General features: G+C 41.1%; 1 protein-coding gene across 4 annotated transcripts in view; it reads right to left on the reverse strand.

Moving 5' to 3' along the window:
• Nucleotides 1–25,279, reverse strand: part of LOC136430224 (mucin-22-like) — a 27,955-nt gene continuing 2,676 nt past the window's right edge. The window contains exons 1-18 of one of the 4 annotated variants that reach the window (XM_066420636.1): nucleotides 22,801–23,036; nucleotides 20,691–21,044; nucleotides 13,716–16,129; nucleotides 10,441–13,329; nucleotides 10,064–10,240; nucleotides 9,715–9,873; nucleotides 9,107–9,256; nucleotides 8,629–8,798; nucleotides 8,180–8,363; nucleotides 4,406–4,591; nucleotides 4,013–4,084; nucleotides 3,502–3,732; nucleotides 3,017–3,166; nucleotides 2,768–2,875; nucleotides 2,484–2,627; nucleotides 1,554–2,217; nucleotides 1,237–1,310; nucleotides 1–861 (exon numbers count right to left, since the gene is read on the reverse strand). In XM_066420636.1, coding sequence (XP_066276733.1) covers nucleotides 571–861; nucleotides 1,237–1,310; nucleotides 1,554–2,217; nucleotides 2,484–2,627; nucleotides 2,768–2,875; nucleotides 3,017–3,166; nucleotides 3,502–3,732; nucleotides 4,013–4,084; nucleotides 4,406–4,591; nucleotides 8,180–8,363; nucleotides 8,629–8,798; nucleotides 9,107–9,256; nucleotides 9,715–9,873; nucleotides 10,064–10,240; nucleotides 10,441–13,329; nucleotides 13,716–16,129; nucleotides 20,691–20,850 — 8,223 coding nt within the window. In that variant the 5' untranslated portion in view covers nucleotides 20,851–21,044; nucleotides 22,801–23,036 and the 3' untranslated portion in view covers nucleotides 1–570. Of the gene's footprint in view, nucleotides 862–1,236; nucleotides 1,311–1,553; nucleotides 2,218–2,483; nucleotides 2,628–2,767; nucleotides 2,876–3,016; nucleotides 3,167–3,501; nucleotides 3,733–4,012; nucleotides 4,085–4,405; nucleotides 4,592–8,179; nucleotides 8,364–8,628; nucleotides 8,802–9,106; nucleotides 9,257–9,714; nucleotides 9,874–10,063; nucleotides 10,241–10,440; nucleotides 13,330–13,715; nucleotides 16,130–20,690; nucleotides 21,045–22,800; nucleotides 23,037–25,279 lie in introns of those variants that run through there. The other 3 variants (XM_066420634.1, XM_066420635.1, XM_066420637.1) reach the window with 3 other exon arrangements.

Genomic DNA, 25,279 nt, shown 5'->3' on the forward strand with positions numbered 1-25,279 from the left:
TTGTAGAATAATGTAGCTGAATTTATTTTTACATGCAACTTTAATAGAAAAAAGCTACGTATCAAGTTGCTTTTTCCAAGGTTAAGAAACATCATTATCAATCACATTAATGCTTAGAGTTAGAGCTATTTAGTTTTCATATTTACTTTGATACACAGCAACACATTTAATGTTAAACACACAACTGCTAATTCATGTACCTCACGCTCAAATATGTACATACATTCTAGAATGCTCCTAGCATCATGCTTAGTTTGACAAGTTGTGAACATTGATATACAACCTAGTAAATGCAGTTTTGAATGCATCGTATATCTAACTAAATATTCTAACTAATCTTATAGGAATATACTTTTATTTAGCAAAAATAAATAATACTTTTATTTAGATCTGTATCAAGAGCACTTTCTGCTAGTGCAAATTTAAATCTGGTAAAACTATGATCATGGCTATTTCATTGGACACAGATCTAAATACCTGACATTATATTTATATCAGGATGACTTTCATACATTTACGTATATCTGTACTATTGCTACTCATCAGACTATAATTTTAAAACCTTGTATTTTAGGAATCTTTAGTTCCTCTCTCTTGTTCTAATTTTCCATATTCTTCACGAATTAGCTGCAACAAGGTATCTCTTTGCTCATTGGTCAGTGATGACATCACTCCTGGCAAGCTGTGCTCTGTGATTGGATCCTGACTTTGCTGCTGCCCTGTGGTTGGTTGCTGAGATGGCTGTGCCATTGGCTGCTGCTGTACACCCCCATATGCATAGGGAGAGGGTTGCGTGTATGCCCTGACTGGGGTAGAGCGCAACTGATCCAGGAAGCTGAGATTTGTTCTTTCAGGTTCATACTGTTGGAAATAAGATAGCAATAGTAAGCTACACTGTTGCCTCAATATCTCAATTGTGTAATATTATGTTTCACATTTACATGCACATTAGCAGTTCCGGTGAATAGCTGTAATCCTGTTGATATTCGCATGAATCAAACTTTACCAATCTCCTTAAGTTATGTTTGCATCATGTCCTTATCCTTAGCAAATATATTGCTAATTCTAATATTGTTTAAGAATTTGTGCAAGGATAAAGGTTTTGACCCCTTAATTTAAACAAAAGTGCTGTTGGCCGGTAAAAAACAATTTTTAGTTTGTTTACAGGATTTGTTGACAAGAAAGAAGTTTAGTAATAAGATAATAACAATGATAACAGTGCAGTGTTCTGCTTACCAAGGATCCATCCAGTCCACCAACAGATGGTCTTGGGATGTCATAGATGGGATTCTGCATTGCAACACCTGGTCCTACAATTTAGTACAAAAGAAAAAGATGTCAGATATAGGTCATTGTGCTGTAGGAATCACATTTAATGGACAGATGTATTCTGAGTGCAGTTGTTAAAATGTTTGTGCAATCGACTGTTAGCTTTATTCTACCGATCCAACGGTGCAATTTCTATGTGCAGTCTGGAGAGTAATTCTTCCAGTCTTTTCAACAAATGTTGAGACCAAAGTCTATCCTTAAAAAGTGCTGAAATATCTACTCACCAAAATCCCCGTATCTTGACATCATGGCTGGTGTCTCAGGTTGCCAGACCAGGTGAGAAGCTGCCCTTCCTGGTTGTATGTGAGGAAGTTCTGTTCCAGGAGAAACTCTCCTGTAGGCCCTACCCATGGCAGGGTGGTGCAGTCCATGTCCATATGGATCAACAGGCATGGTGGGCTGCGCCATTGTGGAGAAACGAGGTGCACGGGGGGTGCTAGTCCTGACAGAAGGGTGCCCACTGTATGCAGTGTCTACCATTGCTGGGGTGTAATATGGGTCATGGTAAGGAGTCCTGTCTCCAGACAAACTTATCCCCGTAGGAGGGGTGAGCAACTGTGGAACCCTCGGTTCCGAGAACGCTTGGCGCGGTGGACGTGGTGAGAGCCCTCTTGATGTTGATTGCAGGCTGTCATCAGGAGCAACTGCTGCTGTTTTTGGTCTCAACTTCCTTTTAGCCGAGACCTGACTTTTCCTGTCTCCAGTCTTTCCTGACTTCACGGTACCACGCTCTGTTTCTGTGACTGATCTTGATGTTACAGACTCCTCTACCCTGGATTCATCAGCATGGCCTGCATCCTCCAATGGGAAGGCTTCTTCTAAGAGACGTTGAACCTCCTCATCATCCCTCAATTGCTGTGATGGTGACTGAGATGGTGGTTGAGGTGCCTGTTAATGATAAACATGATTATCTACAAAGTAGAAGAGGAAGAAATGTTGTGCAAGAATTATGAAGAAGCAACAAGCACAGTTAATATCATATGATTGGAGGTAATAGTTTTGAATGTCATGTATGCTATCTAAATTTTATAGAGTTGACAAAATCAAATCATTTATATCAAAAGTTTTCTATTCACAGATTTCCGTTTCTTTTTCCAGTTTAATCCCCATTTCTCAAACTTTAAATGGTATTTCCCAGTTGAAGAATCACTCACCATAGGAGATGGGATGCTTGCCATCCGTAGAAGCTGTACATATGGGTCTCCCCCTTGCCCTAAGATGGCGGCCTCTCGTCGCGCCTGTTCAGCAACAGAGCGTGGTTGGGCTGTTATTGGAATGTCGCGGCCAGCGGTGTTTGCCTAGATTAGAACAGAAATTACAGAGTTGTTACAATGAAATATTCCTGGGAAAACTAGGGCATGTCATGTTAGATCTGTCCTAGAATTTGACCAGTCTTAAAACACTTAGGAAAAAACATATCCAAATTCATGTTATTTACCTCATCACTGATTGGCGCAACCCTGACCAGCTTTATGTTGCTGTCTGTCCTCATGTAGTCACCAACCTTGGGCTGGGCAGCACGCATGTTCCGACCCATTTTCTTGTCCTAAAAATTGAATGCAAACAATGTTATATTTGAGAATTTAACTACCATTGTGGCTTTTAAAGATATTCATGCCCTGAATAATGCATAAAAACTAATTCTCCAATAATATATCAGAGGTCTTTATAAAAAGCAAAGACTTACAAACTGCACTTCTCCGGGTAGCACATCAGCTGGATGTCCTGCACCAAGGCGGGACGTCCGCCATCTGTTTCGTCTTGCAGCCTGCATCTTCCGGGCTACAGGAGTCATAGCAGCCTGTGGGAAGTACTGGGGCTCCAGTAGTCCCTCCAGCTACAAGGGTAGAACACATGGTGAGAACAGGAAAATATTTAGGCGAGTAAACATAGCCATTATGATGCTTAAGTGTTTACTAAGAAATTTGCAGGACTGGTAAACATTGACATAGATGAATTCGCTGAAGTATGAAAAACAAATATCAAAATCAATTTTGCGTTGGACACCATACCAATAAGTACAAGTTAAAGCTGTACGTTTTTTTGCCAAACATGAAATACTTTCACACAGCCTTAGAATCCTGTTTTTCATTTCCAACTTTCCTAAGTCATAAATTTATAAGATTACTATCCCCGTTTACTATATCGTATATGTCACCATTGTAGTAATACCTGTTTTTGTGCATCCTCCCAGACTTCCTTCACTCTCATTCTCTGTTTCTCCTGCTGAGTCAGCGGCTTGGGGGGAGGCATGGGTGTGAAGGGTCCGTCTCCCTGCCCAGGAGTCTTTGCTGCCTGCTGCTGTTTCTTCTGCTTCTCCCGCTGTCGTTCCTTGTTGCGGAGATGTTCCACTTCAGCACGGAGCTTGATGATGGTGTCAAGCGTGTCCCAGTCTTCCTCCTTCTGTGGTGAGAAAATGATGAGATTATTGATTTATTATGTACTATTTTTTACATCACTTCATGTCATCTTTCTATGAAATCAAAATTATGGTGATGACTTTCTATATATCAGCAGAAATACCATCAGATATTACCATGTGTCGTTAGTAATTCAGTAGTTTCATCAAGTTACAATGTTCAAGATTACTACAGAATTATCCTATAATTCATATTCCATATTAGCTTTCCCATCCCCCATAATGCTACATCTTAAATGTAAGTCTGTCAGAAAGCATCCTCACCACTGCCTTCATCTTTTGCTCTCTCAGGACCTCATCCTCTTCCTCTAGCACAGCCTCCTTTGTAGCATCAACCTGGAGAAAATCATATCATGTTTTTAATATATTGCATCACAGTGGTGTAAGACATGTTTTATACATGTAATGGACTAACAATCTATGTAAAATATTGAAAACCAACACTTTGGTTACTGTAAATGCAGTTAAGTTTGCATGGTTTTTATTTCGCACTAAAGCGAAAATGGAGTGTTTGCAATGGTCTTAAGTTTGCGGCAGCGCTATAGTCACACACTGCTACAGTATTGGAAAAAATTACATAAAACCACCGCGAACATTACTGCATTTACAGTAATCAATTATAGGAATTGATATTGACACAATAGGGGAGCATCTCACCTCATTCTCAGTAGTATAGTTGGTGACAAGCGGTGTTTCCTTGAGAGGAGGGAGTGAGGACACAGGTTGGAGTGGATGAACGGTTGCCTTGAACCTGACTGAAGGCGTGTCCTTCTTCTTGTGCTCCCCATCCTCCAGCTTGTTCATCAGGGCCACATGTTCAAACAGGGCTGCCTCATGCTCAATCTGTAGATTGGGAGAAAAAAAGAGATTTCTTGTAAGTTCTCTCATAATCTCTTAAAAGAAGAGGTTTCTCCTTGGACACAGGTGCCCATTACAACATTGTCTAATAGAAAAGTGCTGCTTTTTAAAATGTGCTTACCTTTGCCAGACAACTTTTTAAACCTGAGCTTGGGTTCCATTTTGAAATGCTGTAAAGCCTTTTTAGTTGAAATGGAAATCTGCCTAACCATGTTGTCCTTTCTTCAGCCATTCTGTTTGATGCTTTCAAGGAGGTTTTGAAATTTTGCTTTGATTGGAGTCATACATTAGCTTGGAGTCCAGACTTGTTAGCTTTGGTCTGCTCCCAACTTCGCCACCACGCTAGTCATACATGTTCTTCACCATTTGTATTGGCACAGTACATGTACAGCTACGTCGCTAACAACCGGATAGTGTTAAGGCCTTACCTAAGGGTCCTTCAGTTTTCATGCACCAGATGTTACAGAACAGTTTGGGGGAGATTAGTAAAATGTTTTCTGAAATTCTTAGTGGCACAAACAGCTGGCAGCATAAACAACCTGGCCTAGCAGTTATTTCAGATTGCCATACTGTCATGAAGAATGTGTCACATGCACACATAGTCTTAGTGTCAGGGAATATTGACATCACCAAGACAAGTTTAGTACATGTACTGGAACTGTATGTTTTAAAAAAGAGCAAATGCTGCTGTTGTAGGCTTTGAACTGGACAAGGATACACTGTCAAACAAACACAGCTAGAGAAATTTATCCTCTGTTCTTGTGAGTAAAGATAAACATTAGATTGAAATGCGTACTCGGTTGCAATATTATGTTCTCCAATTTGGAACTTTGAAGTTCCAGTGGAGAAAAATCAATACATGTAGTTCTTCACACACTCTTTGTCCTGTGACTTTAAAATTACCCTTTAAGAGATCTTCAGGATTTACATGAATAAAGGGATATTGTATTTTGCCCTCAGACACACCTTGTTGACTACTCAATGAAAACGTATGAAGTGGACCAGAATGATTTGAAGTCAACGGTTTAAAGTAACAAAGTTTCTTTTACTTGCAGTTGAACTCTTCATACTTTGTACATTTTTATCTGAAGTTGAAATATCGACCGCAATCAAAATAGATGTTTAAGTTGTCCTAACAACAACACAGAAAGTAGCTATGTAAAGCTGCACACAGTTAGTATGAACATAACTATTGTTGAATTATTACAAGAGAATCTATTTAGACTGCTTTTGAAACAACACTTTTGGCCACAGAAATACATGAATTTTGGCATACTTTTAGTGAGAGCTACATTTTAATTTTCCTCAAGAAACTGAACAAAATTATCTGAGAAAGCAAGATTTTCCTGAGCACTCCTTTTAAACGTTTAGAAAAGAACTAACGTTATAAATCTGATCACTGGTGAGCCCAACCTGGTGTTATTGTCACATCATCACTGATCTACTTACATGCACAACATTGACAGCTCTGAACAAATAGAAATAAACTCACACAGCTACTAAAGGTAAATTCTGCAGATTTACAGCAAAAAGAGGATATGCCTTCCTCAAACAAATGACTGAACTACAACATAGATGGTTTGATTTCCATTTCCGATCGACAGTCTATATAGTATTCCTTATTTAAAATAACAGTTTGAAGGTACAAAATACCTGCTTGTTAGTGGGTGGATCGACCAGGTTTGGGCAACTTAAAGGCCTCTTCTCTACAGGTGCTTCGAGAACCATTTTCCTGCCTTAGAAAAGGATTCGGCGGATGTTTTAAGACATAACATTGGCTGATGTAAAGCGAGTACTGGTCTCCATTTTGTACTGTGTGCCTAAGTAGCTGTAAGTGTGACCGCCCATGCCCTGCGTGTCTCCAGGCAATCATAACAAAAGCACAACTCGCAGCAGGGACAGTGGGACAAGGGTCATCTCATTCATATACAGGTGTGTATTTGTGTGTCAACAGTTATTGAACACAGCAAATACTGTATACCTACGACTAGTACAGCAACTTTGTACAAATGCAAATGTTTTCTCATCTTTTCAAACCTTCTGAGGACATTTTTTTGCCTTGAAATCAAAATGAGTTTAAACATCTTCCTAAAGTGCACCCCTTAGCACACTTGGTATAACCAGTCCCAAGGGATTACAATGGTGTGACAGGTTGACATCCTGGATTGTTCCATTGTTCAGTCAAATAGGTAGGAGGGTATAAGGTTGTTTTTCTGGCACATTAATTTCTTTACTATCTTAGAATGTTTTCACATTTAGCTTTCATGCACTTCTTTTATGGATTTAAGGTATGAAGGAAACTTGAATTTAAGGTCTGGACATTCAAAATTTTGCTTTTTTTTCAATTTTGGTCACCTCTTTAAACAGATGGAACTTTCCCCTTGAGGGACAATATTTGCCATGGTTGTCACCTCAGAGACCCTCCTAGCTGAATCAATATTTTAAACCACTTGTCAATTGTCAACTCATACACAATAATCTTTATCCTATTATAGCGTGAGTCATTGTATAGAATAGACTGTGTATGGGGCATTTCAGTACACCTCTCACAGTATAAAATATGCTGTTTCTTAGACATTATGTCAGGTTTATCTCTCAAAACCATGATGAAAGTGAATGCTTTTCTTTAAAAGAATAACTTGAGTTTAACAGAGACTTTTTCGACAAGCAAAAGCAGTGTGATATACCCTGACTGGATGGTTTTGTAAACTCCTATGAAGCCTTTCAATCTAGCGACTTAATCTTTTAGTCAACAGATGTCAAACGAATTATGAATGCACATCTATTTTATGTCTTTTGCATTGATGTTTTTAAGTGTCTTCTGATGTAGCTCATTGTTAAGTTTGATGAGGCATTATGGACTCTTGAAATATTAATGGTGGAGGTCAGGTTCTCTGTCATCTGTGCAATGTTCTTTACCAGTCTCAGCCACAGTCATTCTACAAAGCAGGTTTACAAGTGGGGCTGAGACTTTGATGCTAAATGTCAACAGCCTGATTCAGAGCCAGCACTCATCATAATGGGATTGTAATCTTATGAGTGCACTGCAAAGCCGTATCCTGTTCGGGACAATGTGGCTACTATGAACCACAAAAATGCAGTGAAAAAAGCAGGTTTCAGTCTTTAGCTTGCATTTTTATTATCTTTATACAGTATATGAAAGGCAGATCCACATATTCAGTAAGCAGTTGAATAATTTGTGAAGGATACCGTGTTGGAATTTAACACTTTGCGTATTTTCCACCTAGAAGAAATATGGTCACACAATAAATCTTAGATTTATCACAAGCTTGCTAAAAGTAATCACTAAGTTTCAAACTGAATTGTATAAGACAAGTCCACTCTATGGAAGAAAATTTAGGCTGAATCAAGGCTGTCTCCGGGGCCTGTACAGGGACGGAAATTCGTATGTGGGGAAGGACAAAAAATTAGCTCTGTCTGTCCATTACAATACATTTTTGCCACATTTTTGACCCTCGCTGCTCAAAAAAAAAGGGATGGACGAAAAATTCAAAGCTGGAGCAACCCCTGGCTGAATACATGTTGCAACAAAAATGACAAGCAGACACTCACCTGATCCATACTTGCTGCTGATTTCACGCTCTCGTAAGATCCAACCAGCCGCACAGGTGGGCGCACAGGAATTTCTGTCCTCCGCGGTCTCTCGTGTTCCTTCCTATGTTTCTTGGCCGGCCCACGCCACTTCTTACGTTTCTCCTTTTTCGAACGCTTTGGTTTCTCATCAACTGTTAGTCCTCTGTGGGGGAAAGCACAATTGTTAAGTTCTCAAATGTCTATTGATTGGTGAACTTGAGTATCAACAAGTGCCCTCATAGTTGGGCATACTGTATGATTGTAAGGGGTGCAATACTACTTTGATCTAATAGAGGGCGTTGTTTCACATTCATATCTGTACTAGTATTGCAGTTTCAGCCCACCTTTCTCCCTGTTCTTGATGGAGCAAATACCAACACTTTACTCTGACTGCCAATGATTAAATCTACTGACAAGTGTTTTCTCACCTTTCTGCAGCTGGAGCCTCCTTGTCAGACCAGGCCTCCTTGCCCTGCTTGTGTTCCGTCCCAAACTCTCGTACATCGTCCTTGTTCGGCGGGCGAGCGGGCGGGATCAGAGTAATGGAGCCCTTGGACATGTCCACCTTCAGCCCAGACTCGGTGATCCACTCCTTATCCTTCTGTTGGTAGGAACAAAATAATGTCAGTCAATTAAACCATTGTACCTGTGACTGTTTCCACCTGACTAATAACAGTACATGCATCTTCTTGGTTGTATTAAAGCTCCTTGGTGTAAGTAACCAATCAGTGACCAGCCTTTTGCATGCCAGTAAAATCACCATATCTTAGGAGTCAGCCAATCACCACCTTTATCCCATCAACCTATCACCATCACCATTTCAAAATTATCAGTCAATCACCAAGACACTACTATAGAGTCTGCCACCACTTTGTAATCCACCAATCATCATTCTGCTTGCATCACCTCCTCTGTCTCATCCCTAAGCTGATAGCTTGTCTGCCCCCGGCTTGTTTGTGGCACTCCTGGCAGCTGTGCAGGTATGAGCAGGCCTACAGAACCCAGGCCTCCCTTCTGGACATATCTCTCAGATAGTTTGTTTCCAAGCTCTTCAGGCTGATGTGGAAGGTGAATGACCATGATTCAGTTATACTACATCCTCTTACAGCCTTCCTTATTGGTATCATTCTTCTCAACCAGTGTGATTTTGATAATGACATTAAGTACAGAGTAATTATAAGGCAGTTAGAAAACCAAGTTGCAGTAAACTAATAACAAGTTATGATACCACACAATTTATGCATTTTATTCATCTCTCCACAGTTCTTTATAAAATAGATCATCCCAGAATTCCTTTCCAGTCAGTTTGAATTCTAGTAATATATATTAAACTTTGGGGGTAAATATTCTTTTAATGGTATCCTCTCTGTAAAATTCAAAATTAGACTATGGCACCAAACTGTATTAGACTTAGAGCATGATCATTGACACACAGCAGCTTAAGATATGACATTCATGTGGATGGGACGCAACACACTGCATCTTGGGATTGTGAAAAATGGACATAAACTAACCTTCTTTGGCTGCACAGCATCTGCCTTGTTGGTCACAAAGTTGTACACCACTAGCAGGATGATGATGATGAAGACCAGGGATCCAAGCACAACCCCCATGACCCACAGCAGACTTGGAGCTGGAGCCTCTTCAGTCACCAAAGGTTGTACGGTGTAACCCTGAGGATGGCACAATCAAATGTTATTGTCCAAACAGAACAGATTGTTTTATCTAACACAACTTCCAATTTTAGGCAGTGGACCCCTTACTGAGGACATCATTAATGTATTTTTTTTTTTAAATTTGAATTTTGATAGTATCATACTGTTAAGTACATTGTACTTAAATGTCATGAAGTGTATAACTTACCGTGATGTCCAAGGGAAACCCTACTGATGAAGCAATGGCCCTGATTTCCTGCTGTGTGACCTGATTGAAAGCGGTGGTGACATCAGTGGGTGGCACAACTGAGTTGTTGCTGTTACGGTCCACGACCACGAACTGGACTTGTAACTGACCATCCGGCAGAACCGTTACATTGGTCACCTGAGGAAGTATGATTCAAAGGAGTTTAAGTCATTTGTTGTCAGAAGCTGAAGTGCAAGGTTAGAAAAGAAAATTTTCAATCTCATCTTACCCCAGCACATAAAGTTATACTGTTGCGCACTTTCTTAGAAAATCATGCCTTAAAGAACGATTCAAGCACTTACACAATACACATGTGAATCTTAATGAGAGGAACATACCTGAATAACAAAGTTTCCTCCCGGTGCAGTACTGGGAGACTGCAGTAGGCGGCGTCTTCGACCAGCCTGGTTGGTCTGCTGTTTGGATAAGGCCATCTGGTACCACTCCTGAAGCAGGTTTGTCAGTGCCTGAATGATACTTCCAACTTCATTGATAATTTGCTGTAAGTTATTTGATAAGCTGAGAACAATGACTGTCACTTGGTTCTCCACAATGGTGCTTGGGTTAACCACTGTTACGAATGGCTCTGTTGTTGTCCCAGCTTCTGTTGTTGCTAGATCTGAAACTGATGTGTTTTCAGGTTTTGTTGTAATTGCTGTTGTAGATGTGTTTGTTGTAAGAGCTGATGTAGATGGCACAGGAGTGTTGGTAACAGCAGTAGTTGTGGCTGGTGTTGTTCTGTTTGATGTGGCATTCGCTGCTTCTGTTGCTACAGTTGATACAGGTGTGGCTGCCAAAGAGGTGGCCTCAGCTGTAGTTGAAATGTTGGTTGAACCAGTCGTGGCGGCAGATGTAGCAGGTGTTACAGCTGTTGTCGCAGTGGGTGCTGTACCAGTTCCAGCTGTAGTATTTGCTGTTACTGCCATTGTGGTTGTATCATTTTCAGCTGCAGTTACAGCTGGAGATGCACCAGTGACACTCACTGAAGACATTGGTGTTGTTGCTGCAGCTGTTGTGTTGACCTCAGCAGTTCCATTACCAGAAACAGTTACAGCAGGTGTTACACCTGTAACAGTGCTGACAATGTCTGTCGCAGCTGTGACACTCGGCCCAGTGATTGTGGTGATGTTAACTGTTACTGCAGTGGTATTTTCAACAACTGGTGTAACTGCTGGCGCAGTAACTGCGGTTGCATTGGTCAAGGCTGTTGTCACATGAGGTACAGGTGCAGTGGTGTTTTCTGCAGCTGTTCCATTGGCCGTGGTGACGTTGTCTGCAGTGGTTGTTGTGGGTGGCACACCTGTAAGAGCTGTTGTACTTGTAGTGGCTGTGGTGTTGTCTGTTGCAGAAGTTGGTGGTGTCACTGCTGTCACAGCTGTGCTATTAGCTGCTGCAGGTGCAGTGACATTCTCTGTAGCAGAAACACTTGTGGTGGATGTTACATTCTCTGCTGTAACTGTTGGTACGGTGACATTCACTGGCATGGTTGTATTGAAGTCAGGAATGGCTGTAATGTTTTCTGTCATTGCTGTGGACTGTGGTGTACTCACTGTAGTGACATTTTCTGTTGTAGCTGTAGCAGGAATACCTGTTGTAGATGTTACATTGTCTGCTGTTACTGTTGGCACAGTGACATTCACAGGCATGGTTGTATTGAAGTCAGGAATGGCTGTAATGTTTTCTGTCGTTGCTATGGACTGTGGTGTACTCACTGTAGTGACATTTTCTGCTGTTGTGGTGTTTCCTGTCACACTTGGGGCAGCAGTTGTGTTGTATGGCATTGTTGCAACATCTGTAATGTTCATCACTGATGTTGCATTGTCTGTGACAGGTAGGGTTACAACAGCGGCTGCTGTTGAAGTAGCATTTTCCACTGTTGAGGTAGCATTATCCAATGTTGATGTCACTGGACTCGTAACAGTTGTAACATCTGTTACATTCACTGGGAATGTTGCATTTTCTGTGACCAGCATAGTAACAACAGTGGTTGCAATGGCTGTAACATTATCTACAGTTGTTGCCATATCAGTCACATTAATGACAGCTGTTGTGTTAGCTCTGGCTGTGGTGGCAAGGGGTGTGGTTGCAACTGAAGTGACATTTTCTGTCATTGTTACATTCATTACAATTGTTGCATTCTCTGTGACAATGATGGTCACATTGTCCAGAGTTGTTGTCATATCCGTGACATTGACAATGGCCGTTGTATTGTCTACTACTGTTGTGTTGTCTCCCTCTGTTGTAGTAGGAGCTGTGCTTGTAACAGCCGTGGCATTGACTGGCATTGTCACCCCTGTAACATTCACTCCAGTTGTAGCGTTCTCTGTAACAATAACTGTCACGACAGTTGTTGCGAAAGATGTTACATTGTCCATGGTGGGTGTTTGATCAGTCACATTGACAGAACCTGTGAACTTGCGTGCTGTGGTGGGGAAAAATGCTGTGGTGGTATTTTCTGGCATAGTAACATTTACTGCAGTTGTATTCTCTGCAGCTGGAGTTGATGTCACGTTGGCAGCAACTGTGGTGGTGGCAACTACTGTTGGAGCTGTTACAGCTGCGGTTGCCGTCATTGTGACATCTGTAACATTAGATACAGTTGTTGCAGTGTCTGTAATGTTAATGGTTCCAGCTGATGTGACATTGTCCAGACTTGAGGTGGTTCCAGTCACATTTGCCACGGGTGTCGGGGTAAGCAGACCTGGTGTGCTTGCAGTCATGTTATCTGAAACTGTTACATTTCCTGCCAATGTAGCAGCCATTGTCGGTCTTTCTGTTGTTGTGGCATTGCTCTCTGGCACTGTTGTATTGCCAAACACTGTTGTAATGTTGACGATGACCGTTGTTAGACTGGCCGCTGTGGCATTCATCAAACCTCCTGTTCCATTGAAAGGTGCAGTAGTGGTGACGTTTCCAGAAGTAGCCGTTGTTACAACAACCGTTGACACATTCGTTGCCTCAGTTGAGGTTTCAGCTGTAACATTGGGAGAAGTTGTGACATTTGCAGCAGGGGTGGTTGTAACAAGGTTTTGGCCAACTGTTGGCATTCCAGTAATGTTTAAGTTGGATGCCACCCTGTCGGTGATGTTGTTGAATTCCTCTGAGGTTACTCGGCTGAACGCGCCGGTCGCCGTTCCTGGGTCCACAACTGGGTCGCTGCTGTTCAGGTTCACAACCACAAACAATATCTCCAGCTGCCCTCCTGCCGTAACAGTCGTCTTGATGATCTACAGGAAAGATGGAATGAATAAAGGCTCATCAGCTTTTGCCAGTGAAAAGTCAGAGGCAAAGATATGCCAAATCTCTGAGACGTGTTTCATGTCATTCATTGAAGCATCCAGGATATTTCTGAGAATTCTGCAATGTATCTAACATTTTGCTCAACAATTGTAAAGGCATGTATGGTAAGTTACATATACTGTAAGTTGCAAGTTGAAATACTTTGACACATTGTTCATTAGACCATGTAAGGAAATTCGGGAGCAACAAAGTTTAAAATTTATTGTATGCACTTCCATGATGTAGAAACAGGTGTCAATAGACATAGTAGAAGCATTGTAATTCAAAAATTATTGAATTGTTCTTGACAACATGTCAATCATGATGCACTTACCCGGACTTCGAAGCCGCTTTCAGGTGCAGGAGTGGTAGTAGCAACTGCAGGTGTAGTACTATTCAGCTGCAGTAGGCGGCGCCGCCCAGGCATTGCATTGGACTGCTGTTTGGACAGCCCCAGGAGAAACCATTCCTTAAGCAGGTTCAGCAAAGCAGACAGAATTACATCGGTCACTTCGGTAATGGTCACTGCCACATTTAGAACCACATTCAACACCATGTTGGCTGGAACTGTCACAGCTGGCTGCACTGTTGTGGTCATCATTTCTCCAGTAGTCGTCATTTCTACTGTAGGTTTAACAGTGGTGATACTTTCTGTGTCAAGTATGATAGTAAAACCAGTAGTCTGTGATGGAGGCATCGTGGTAGCGTTGACAGTCTCAGTTTCTGTCTCAATGGAGGTTGCCAGTGTTGAAGTAGGTTCAGTTGTAGTATCGTTTTCATCACTTATTATAGTTGTTAAAACTTCTGTTACTGTAGTCAGTGCTGTTACATCGGTTGTTTCAGTGGAGGTTGCCATGGTTGAAGTAGGTTCTGCTGTGATGTTTTCCCCCTCTGTTGTACTGACTACTGTTGTAGTCTCGTTCTCATCACTTATTATGGTTGTTAAGATCTCTGTTACTGTCGTCAGCCCTGTTATGTCTGTTGTTTCAGTGGAGGTTGCCATCATTGGCGTTGGTTCAGTTGTGCCGTCTGTTGTACTGATCATTGTTGTTGTGTCATTCTCATCACTTATTATAGTGGTTAAAACTTCTGTCACTGTTGTCAGCGCTGTTACATCAGTTGTTTCAGTGGAGGTTGCCATTGTTAAAGTAGGTTCTGCCGTGAATGTGCTGTCTGTTGTATTGATCACTGTTGTAGTGTCGTTCTCATCACCTATTATGGTTGTTAAAACCTCTGTCACTGTCGTCAGTGCTGTTACATCAGTTGTTTCAGTGGAAGTTGGGAATGTTGTACTGGTCACATTGGGAGTTCCTGTAGTGTTGTCTGCAGTCTCTGTAATTGTGGTTTGTTCGAGAACTGTTGCCATTTCTGTTGTTCCCTCTGTGGTTAGATCAGACTCAGTCGTCACTGTGACTGTGTTCACCCCCTCCGTAGTGCCCATGACAGTATTGTAATCAGTTGTGATTATCTCGGTTGCTGCATGTGACGTTGTTTCTGCTGCCTGTGTAACCGCAGGCTTGGTGGTGTTAGGCATGGCTGTGGCAGGTGGAGTAGACAGACTGAAGGATGCTGTGGGGAACACTGTAGTTGAACTATCACCAGAACCCTCAAAGTCCAAACTCTGTGAAGTTGTTGATGTTGTCATGGCAATAGTTGCCATGGTCACAGATGGCATCAATGACACTGTGCTATCTCCAGACCCAGGGAAGTCTAAGCTGAAGGACGTCATAGGGGTTGTCATGACAACAGTTGGCAAGGTGATAGACGACACTCCATCGTCTCCAGAACCTTCAAAATCCAATCCTACACTTGAGAAGACTGAAGACATTGCTGGTGTTGCCATGGAGACAGTTTCCATTTTGTAGCTTTGAGTTGGGACAAAAATGTTGGATGACATGCCTGGTGACACAAAACTGGGTGTCGGCATTATTGTGATGGTGGGGTCTATGACAAAACTTGGAGAGGGAGACAGGGATGGGGCTGTGGTCAACTGTGTTTGGGAAGGTACTGATTGTATACTATGTTCCAAGAAGGAGGACAGTGTTGGAGTCATTTCTGCTTGAACTGAGGTAGATGTCACATACATAGTGTCTTGGCTTGTCTCAGAAACACTCATCCCCGAACCCTCAAAATCAACTATCAAACTGGTAGGAGATGGAACAAGCATGTATGATGCTGTTGTAGCAATGGTAAATGATTTTGAACCAAAAACCATTGATGTTGGCTCCAGGGTGTTTGGCTGACTGGAGGGTAGAGGAATGGTCTCAGTTAGCCACTCTGTTGGTGGCAATGATACTGATGTACTAAGTGTTTCAAACATATCTGATTGATTGCTTGATTCAATTGAAGTTCTTAGTGTCAAGGTTTCCATGGAAAATGGTGATGTGATCATAATAGAACTGTCCAGACTTGTCAGAGAGTCTGCCACTGTTGGTGTTGGTTGTATCAACTGTGTGAGTGACATTGGTGCTGACTGTACTGATGCTGTTGCCGTTGCTCTATGAGAGTCAGAGCCTGTGGTTGGAACTGATGTCACATTATTGTCCACAGTTGTTGTGATGCTGTTGACATTGACAGCTGCAATATCTCCTGGTGCTGTGGTTGTGGCAAAGGCTGTTGTTACACCTGTCGCAGTGGTTGTAATAGTTGCATTGCTCACAATTGATTGGCCAGTGCCAGTGAGAGTAGCTGTTGTATTGCTTGGACCCTCAGAGGTAAGACCAGATGTGCTGACTGATGTAGTCTGACCTGTACATAAACAAATATGAAACAACAGTTATAATGAATAGACAAGATTAGGTTATGGACATTGACTTTTTGCCCAATAATTATTTCTATATAGTTACCAGTTAGATCTATTTGATTAAAAACATACCATGTCAGAAGACTTCTTGTACAATATGTATCACAATACCAAAGCATGTTGTATTCTCATACTTTTTCAACATGTACCTGATAAGAGCATGTTGATGCTTCTTTTCAAATTTGCTCAAACAAAGGTGTACTGTCTGTAGGTTTCTACCTGGGAGGTACAGATTTTCCTTCAAAATTCTCTTTGGTAAACATGAAGCAGTGGTCTACTGGATTGAATTGGTCTCTCTTAAATGACATTTCTCCCAAAGTATGTGTCCCTTTACAATGTATGCAGTGTGACAGGATCTCTTTCGTGTAAAATCATAATTATTATTGGAAGAGCACTGGCTGTTGTTTTTACCACAGAATCTTATGAAAACTGACCTTTCAGCTTCTGAATCATTTTGTTATCAGAACCACCTGTTGGATCAACATGTAGGATGTCTATGTTTGTATAGAAAGAACACAGGAACTTTAAGGACAAAGAAGGTATGGAATGAAAAGGGTTGGATGGTTCTTACATGTTCTTCATATGTTTTGGCAACAGGAAAGAATATTCCTTTGGTTCGTAAAAAACTGATGCAAAATTATGGTGAATTATTCTTTTGTTCAAGAAATAAATCATACAATATTTATTTGTTACAGTTCATCTGGAGTTGATTACAATACCTAAATTGGCTTGGAGAGAAATGTCAAGGCCTCTAGAGTCAGCATTGCTTTTCAATTAAAGCTTCTGTTTACTCAACAACCAGGTCATCAGAGAAGTTTTACTTTCCTGTGATGTGCTCAGGCCCACTTACAGACCACTCAAGGTGTGAAGCTAGACAAAAGGCTCCAGTGTGCACCATTCATGTGCACTGGGATGTGAAGGTGTGAGTACCAAACTAATGGCTTTGGTAGAACACACAACAGGAGTACCAGTTGAGACGAATATTTTAAAGCTTAGCTATGATCTTTAAAGGCACCCAGTGTAACACAACTGCAATATTGCACTGTTGGTGTAGAGAATGAATGCAACATTATCATTTTGCTGTTTTGTTTTTTAGTTTGTTGTACAAGGAATCCAATTTGTATGAGCAGTTTTTTATCTGAATTCTTCTACAGAGTTGTTGAAATACAAATTCCACATTTAATTATATTGACTGATCACATTTTGTATTAGTCATAACATTAAAAAAATTCTAAGTTTAATTTCTAAGATCTGTTGAAATGGATTTTCACGTCAGTCTCATTTGTTAATACATATATGTTTTAGGTAAAACATTTCTTTACAAATGCCTTGAAGTTATTGAAATGGGTGAAATACAATTTTAAAGCGGAGATGAAAGATGCGGGAGCAACAGACAGTTATGTACATTGTCCTCTCATCTGTAAGAATCCCATAGCCATGATGTGGACAATACAGACTTCACAGGAGCCATGAGATACAATTGGAACTGTGTCCACTCTTACAGAGGCCGCAGAAGTGTGTTTCTTTAAGGTCAGCCCAGGCAAGTGTTTGTTCCAGTTCTTCCAACAGGTGTTTGTCTTGTTACCAGAGACACCTCAGGTCAGGTGACATGAAACGGTAGACCGTGTGTTACAGTCTTGGCATTCCACATGCTTTCAATGGAACTCATCCAGAACACCAAAGGTGACTCAGACCCTGCTCATGAAAACTTTCTTTTCAAGACTGACTTCCTTCCTTCTACCACAACTTCCTTAAGGAAAATATGCTGTCCTTTATGAGAACCTTTCTTTTCTTGAATTGTTGTGATTTGATTTTGACTTTTAATTGATGGTATTGTTCTTACCGGAGAGGTGAGGAGAAAGAAAAATATTTATGAGGTTTAAATTCAGGCCTTTCTGTTTGACAACAAAGCACTTTGTATACACAACTCACTTGAAAGCATGTATTTTGTTGCCAATGCTGTGTACTGTATCAGGTCTACAACATAGCCTGTAGAAAGTTAATGCTAAGGCATTTAGAAAGCAAGACTGGTCACTTTTATACTTTTATTATGATGTAGATTTTGATGCACTATTAATTTGATGTATTGCTATCCCAACTCCAAAATAAAAATCAGTCCATACTGCTGTCTTCCTGTTTAGAGAGTTGTTACTTGAGTGAAACTAGTATGATTATGTAAGTTGTAAGAATAAAAGAAAAGTAATGTTCTATATACATGTATTTATATTTGTATACATGTACTGTTGCCTGTCGACTTCACTAAAGCTCACCGTGAGGTCTATTTTATATGATACCGAGATGAATTCCAATAAACTAGAAAATGAATTGAAATGTTGAATGTCAAAATGGAAACGTTGGAAAAAGGAAACCTTAATTGAATTCCTTTGAGGGTACAGCAGATTCTGCTACTGGTGTGAGAGACAAGGATGCCAAGCCCTGCTGGCCACCTAATTCAAATACTAGTTGCTAAGCAACCAAAAACAGTAACAATTTCTCCAATACTTTGATGGCAAAAGTGAAGGCGATGGTGCAACTTAACCCAATTTTTTTTCCTTATCTAGATTGAAAAAATGTTTAGTCCATCTTTTAGCTTTGTTTTTTTGACCAATCAGACAAATGTGATTTTATCAGTTCTGTTTAGATACCAAGCCTATTAGGCAGGATAGTTTGGAAGGAGCTGTATTGTTATTTCTGTCCAGGCTTGGCTACGCTTCTTTTCTTTTTCTCTGCCAAGATAGTAATTAGTCATGATTATAGGCTTGAAACGGATTTGGCCTAAAGGCATGTTTCAGGATGTACCAAGCCTCTGGTTAGGGCTTTGTATGCACAGTGTTTACAGGTGGATTGGGACCAAAATTTTGATGACCAAATTCAACACTTAAACACAGTAAAAAGAGTTTTACATTGTAAAACCTTCGTTAAGAAGATACAAAAGTGGCATTTTCTATTCCCCCTTTGAGAAGACAGTTATTGTGTTATTTGTAATGCTCCATTTACTGTTGCCTGAGGGGAAAGGAACAAGGCAGTTAAACAGTTATGATTTCCCAGAATAGGTCTGATGTCCGATTTGTACAATTAAGCACCTGTAGTGAAAAATCACCATTGCCAAACGAGTATTACGCATTAAACGTTAACTGATGATGAAATCAGAGACAACGTTTTTACTTTGTTGTGCCAGTAAGAACTAACCAGAAGTGAACAAACATTATTAACAACAAAGATGCTGAAATCTTAGCAAGCAAAATATGCCCACTTGTGTTGTAACCTATCAAAGCAGGATATATCAGTAAGTCTATCATAGGCATTAAAGAGCGGGATTACATTGCATGCATTGGATGATAATACGTAAAATGTTCCAATCCTATTTCGTCTTAGCCTCAACTTACATGGCATGACACATCCTTCACATATTCCTTTGTAATAACCAAGGCTTTATATATCAATCAAATTCTTCCAACTCCCCTACTTTGAAAATTTGACCCGTCTTTAGATTAGTCATTCGACTCAGATAAGCCTGTTTCACATTTGAGTGGCGTGGTCGTTACCATGGCAGCAATGAAGCCCAGCTTGATTTGGTTTGTTCCATTTTACAAAGGGTAGGGTGGGCAAAGTACACGCTTGTTAATGTTTTAATGTTATTTTGCCTAATTGGAGATATTATCGATTTGGAATGAATTGATGGCATCACATAAAAACAAGTCTTTTTATGTATACATTGTATAAGATATCTAGTATAATTCGTGTTGTTTGTAAATATATACGAAATATGTAATTCAAAAGGATTATCTTGCTATGCCTGGTGATCCTGATATATGACCATATATTAATGGACGGACCCGTACCTCCACCAGAAAATGGTTACGCAAAGTACAAGGTGCCGTAACCAAGTCAAACAAACTGTACAAACACGGACCAACTTTAGCACAAACACGGGTAAACCGTGAGGTGACCAAACTACACACACCAGTCACAAAGTTCGTCCACTGGGAACTGTGCACACATTCAGTTCGGGAGCCTGACCTAACAGAGATTAGTTGGGGACGATTTAACTTCGTCATTTGCCTTGTCTGGCATTGCCATGTCTCGGTTTCTTTAAAGAAAGAAGAGCAAATAAAAAGAACTTTCTGCTTTCTATGCTCTGTTAGAAGTGACCTCTAGTTCTGTCCTCTGCCTTCTGAGAGTGAATATTGTTTGCAACTTGAAGCCTGAACGATGCCGGATGCGCGTTTATCTCGGCCAGTAAAACTAGTTGCCAAACGACAGCTTGATGGTGCACAAGGAGGGGCACCGACACCAATTTTGATGATAGCCCCGCCCTGGTACCATGGTGCGTTCTGTGGAGGGATGTAGAGCTTGAGACGACAGAAATCTTAGCCACTACTACTAACCCCCCGATCGTAACCTGATTAGAGAATACGAAAATATATATCTCAACACGCGTAAAAGCGGAAAGTCCGCTCGGACAATCCGGTTACTTTATAAAACTGTCAAGATAGTTGCACATACCTGATACTGTTGTCCTGCACATGAGAAGAATTGTGAAGACCGCCCACCATCTAACCCCGGGGCCTCCGATCCACAAAACCCTTCTTCTCTTTCTTGTATCACAAGTCCTCGCCGCCATCCTCCATGGAAAAGTTACCGTATCCGTCAGTAATATTTCCATTTTTCCGTTTTTTGTTAGCAGACAACTTCGTTGATACAATCCATAGTCGACTTTAGTCCAGGCGTCTTTGTTCTATGATTAATCAATTAACACCTTAATTGCGCGATAATCAGGTGGAGAACTTGTATTTCACGCTGGTAATACAGCGCTGCTCCTCTCCTCACTGTTGCTGCTTCTCTCACTGGTTATGGATTCTGTAACATGAACAAAACAACCTCGTTACTACGACGCACTTCCAGCATCTAACATTTTAAATGCCTCTCTTTTGCCTACCTCCAGGTTGCTACCCACAGTAGTTCGTTCCAAAACTAAAGCATTTGTCACGCCCAATTTCATCGTGATCATCAAGTTTCCTTCGGCGATGAATTTCGGATGGCTTGATACATGTTTTTCTTGGCTTTGCTGTTCTTGAATACAGATATAAATACAAACGTGCAGTCTGATTGTTCCTCGTCATAAATTCAACATCTTACTGATGAATAGCCTCATAAGCATGTATCCTTAGTACAGAAAACCCATACAGTCATGGTAACGTACGCGCAACGCAATGTGCCCAGCATAGACGACTACCTACCCCGGCTGCCATGTAATGTAGCTCTGGCACCTGACACTTGTCATGACCACCTTACAGCCGTCACCGGTCGCCTTGGGAGGGCGGCAAACACAAGTACACACCGCGCGGGCGGAACGCCCAATATGTTAACACACCCCGATATACTTTTTATGAAGCGTTGGCATGTTTAACCTCTGTTTGGATTATAAATCTCTCACTTCTGAGATGACGTTTGGTAGTTAAGTACAAAGTTCAAACGCGTACGGTTACACTGCCTCAATTACTGCTTTACTCAGCAAAGGGGGTTAAATAGGTGTTGTGAGTTCTACATTGGTACACAATTTAACGAATGTCAGTGGATATATAAGTTACACCGTCGGTGGATATTGGTTAAAGAGAAAGCAAGAGAGTCTTTATCGCTATATGATAAGTATGTCATTTCTTAGATATAAAATTTGGGTATACCTTACATATGTCCCATTTGCTACTGTAAGGCTTTGACAATAATTTGCTGTTGTGGCGTACTGTGAAAAGTCTAGTCTCACCATAGCGATATTGTTTATGTGGCTTACCCGACCATTACACGGTCAGATGCGGCGGAATGAGAACGAGACCACCTGTTAACAGCTGTTCTCACCATGCCGCCGCCATGTTGTTTCTATGGACGCCCAAACATGGCGACGTTATCTCTCCGAGGAACCCAGCGTTTGACTAACAGCAGTAAACAGATTAAAGCGTGGGATTGGAAGTTAACAGAATCCTGGACGGTGTTCTTTGATACTAGAATTGCTAGTTGTATGGTGACGCCGTTCCCATAGAAATGGACAAATTGCTTGAGGGCATGCGAAAGGACGTTTCCGTTCCAAAATAGAACATAAAACATGATCACTAAATCAACGAACTGCTAGTATACTCAACGTTATCATATTAGGATGAAGACACAATGTACATATACTGTACATGGCAGGAATATAATAGCGTGTAAACAGTGGGTGCATGTTTAACAGTGTTGACGACACATCGTACAGTTGGACTCAAACTGTCAAGATTGTTGCATCCTTGCGGGAATTTTGACGGACAAGAAGATGTCTGACTAAATGGGTTGTTATACTTTCAGCTCAGTCCTGAATGACTGTAAGACCTATCTTTGTTGGTTGAGTAGTATAATCGAGCTAATAACAACCCATACAATTGTGGACTTTGGCTTGGAGGCCACGCGACAAGCGTTACCAAACGTGTTAATTATCTCTGAAGCCGTATAATACCATACATAGTGTAGTGTCTGATTCTACACTGCGAAAATGTTTCCTAATGCTCATGCACAACTACGACACTGTGATTTTGTAGACATTTGGCCCAAACACGGCGGTTTGAAACGGGAAGCATGTAAACGTTACCTGTATAGTCTCACGTGTGTGGCAGGACGCATCCGATCGTAGTACCGGTGTCTTCTTCACAAGCTTGTAACAGACGTAAATCCTTAAGCAGGTGTACCACTGTTGTGTCGACTGTCTTAAGACCGTATAAATGACCACAGAGTGCTGGTATAAATCATATAACGTGCCGACCCAGGTGAGACAGGTAAGCTTTCTCCGCCGGGCACACCTGTTGGGCTTCCCCACTTGTCGTGCGACAACTCGCTACACCGTAACCTAGCAACAGACATGGCAGGGCGATCCCCGCCTGAAAGGGCCACAATGCCGCCCCATTGTACACCCCCCTGACTTAGTTAATAATGGCTTAACCCGAGCACGATCGTTCGCGCGATTACAAACATTGGACGCAGAAATGGACAGGTCTGTCTTGTTGTATATTTGTTCATGAAAACAAAGTCTATGCGGGTTATATGGTGAGTCGGTAAACTATTCTTAGCCCGTGTGAATTGAAATCTGCACACTCTATTTGCTTGGCTTGACGCTGCGGTGTCATGTTCATACCTGTTTGGGCTGATCATGTTTGATCAAGAAAAAAACATAATACCTACCAAGGTATGGAACACAACCATATGGCTTTACTAATCGTTTATAGATTTCAATGACTATGCTACCAGTGGATTTTTCTGCTGCTGGCTGTTGGTTATGTTTGCTGCAACAGGCCTGTAAAATGGCCTCGGGCTCATTGTAGCGACGGGAAACGAAGGTTTGCGTTCCTAATGACGTGTGAAAATGGCACGCGGTACCTTGGGAACGAGCGACACAATGCAGGTTGTGACTGGCGATGACAGAACGTCCGCGATGACGTCACCACGATTGTCATACGTATCCTGATTGTGAAGGATTGTCTAAATGTTAATGTTGGCTGCTGACGCACCCTTGGTGACATTTCTGACAGTTGTTTTAAACTCAAAAGCAAAATTGCCTATTCTGAAATTGAAGTTTCTTGACAGACAAGCGTGTTTCACTTCTTCTGAACTCATTGCAATGTTGCCGTGCACGTGGTTCAAATATTTGTTTTGACTCCCTCACCAATTATATGAGTAACAACGTCTTTTTTGCGACGTCCTACTATTTTACTATTTTCTCTCCTATTTCAACACCAATATCAATTTGGCTTACCCCACATCTACGCCTGGTTACACACTTTTGTACGGTACATACCAGAACGAGTCACCCGCTTACAAGGGTCAAGCTGAGTAAAGTCTCTCCACAATACAACTCAATACCACATTGTCCTGTCAAAATATTTGGACTCAAAGCGTTTTCTTTAGGATCTCTTCACACAAGTTGGAGACATGATAGAAGCATAATCAATTGATAAACGTGTTTACTTGGCCCGTTTTTCCGCAGAGATGTAAGAGAAATGGGCAGACTTTATTGAAATCTTACATATTGACGTACAATTATAACGGTCATATATGTTCGACGTCAAAGGGTTGCGATATTTCATTGCCACGCCTCAACTTTGTAGTTAATGCTATATGCTTTGCACAAACTATGCTTTCTTTGAAATTCTGGTTTGAAACGTAGTGTTTTTAATATTGTCAAGTTTCTGAGGTGATGTTGATTGTTATAGATCGAAAACAACAGCAAATTCACGCAAAAGAAAATTTTCCAGGTTTGTGACTTGAGCCTACTTGATCTCATTTTAAAGGCTACATCGTAGCAAGACAAACAAGCTGTGAACACCGGCATTAGCTGGCTCAAGACTCAGGTGGGTAAAACAAATCAAACTTGTGTGCAACAGCACATGCAACTCGATTTTGTATGTTTGCGTTTTGCAAACGCTTTCCTGTACTTAGGTTCTGTGATATCGAGAATAATTGTACTGATAAGTGGTGCCCAGCAACAGCATGCCTTACATATACGTAGCAACCATCAGTATGTAAGACCCGTTTATGACCATCGTTAACACGTGAGCTGCCAAAGATATGACTCTCAAAGATATACAACTTATGATTAGTGCGCTTTAAACCATGCAATGGCAACGAGAGAAACTATTGTAAGAAGTTTCACGCCATCAGATGTTTTCAACAGTTGGCAATAAAGCGATCGATCAGGATAGAACTTTTTGTCCTACTGTTCTTATTCGGTCAGAAATTACCCGAAACATGATAAACCCCCAAAAGGCTTGGATGTACCTGTGAAAGTCGTCACGTCACAAATAAGCTTCTCTGTCCTCAGCGATTGTACAAAATAGAAAAGAAATGAAAAAGATGATTGTGTAGCGAGAACATTCATATCGTACTTTTTTCTCGCTTGTTTATCAGAATATGTTTCCTTCTAATTTGGGTCTGCACCACAGTCAAAGTCGACATCATCGATACATATAAGAACAAAGCGAATTAGCAGCTGACATATAGATTACTGGAATAGATCAATATAACAGCCTAATTCTAGATTCTTGGACAAAATAACGACAGAAAGTCGATCGGTTCTG

This window comes from Branchiostoma lanceolatum, chromosome 3 (assembly GCF_035083965.1).
Source record: "Branchiostoma lanceolatum isolate klBraLanc5 chromosome 3, klBraLanc5.hap2, whole genome shotgun sequence".
NCBI lineage: Eukaryota > Metazoa > Chordata > Leptocardii > Amphioxiformes > Branchiostomatidae > Branchiostoma > Branchiostoma lanceolatum.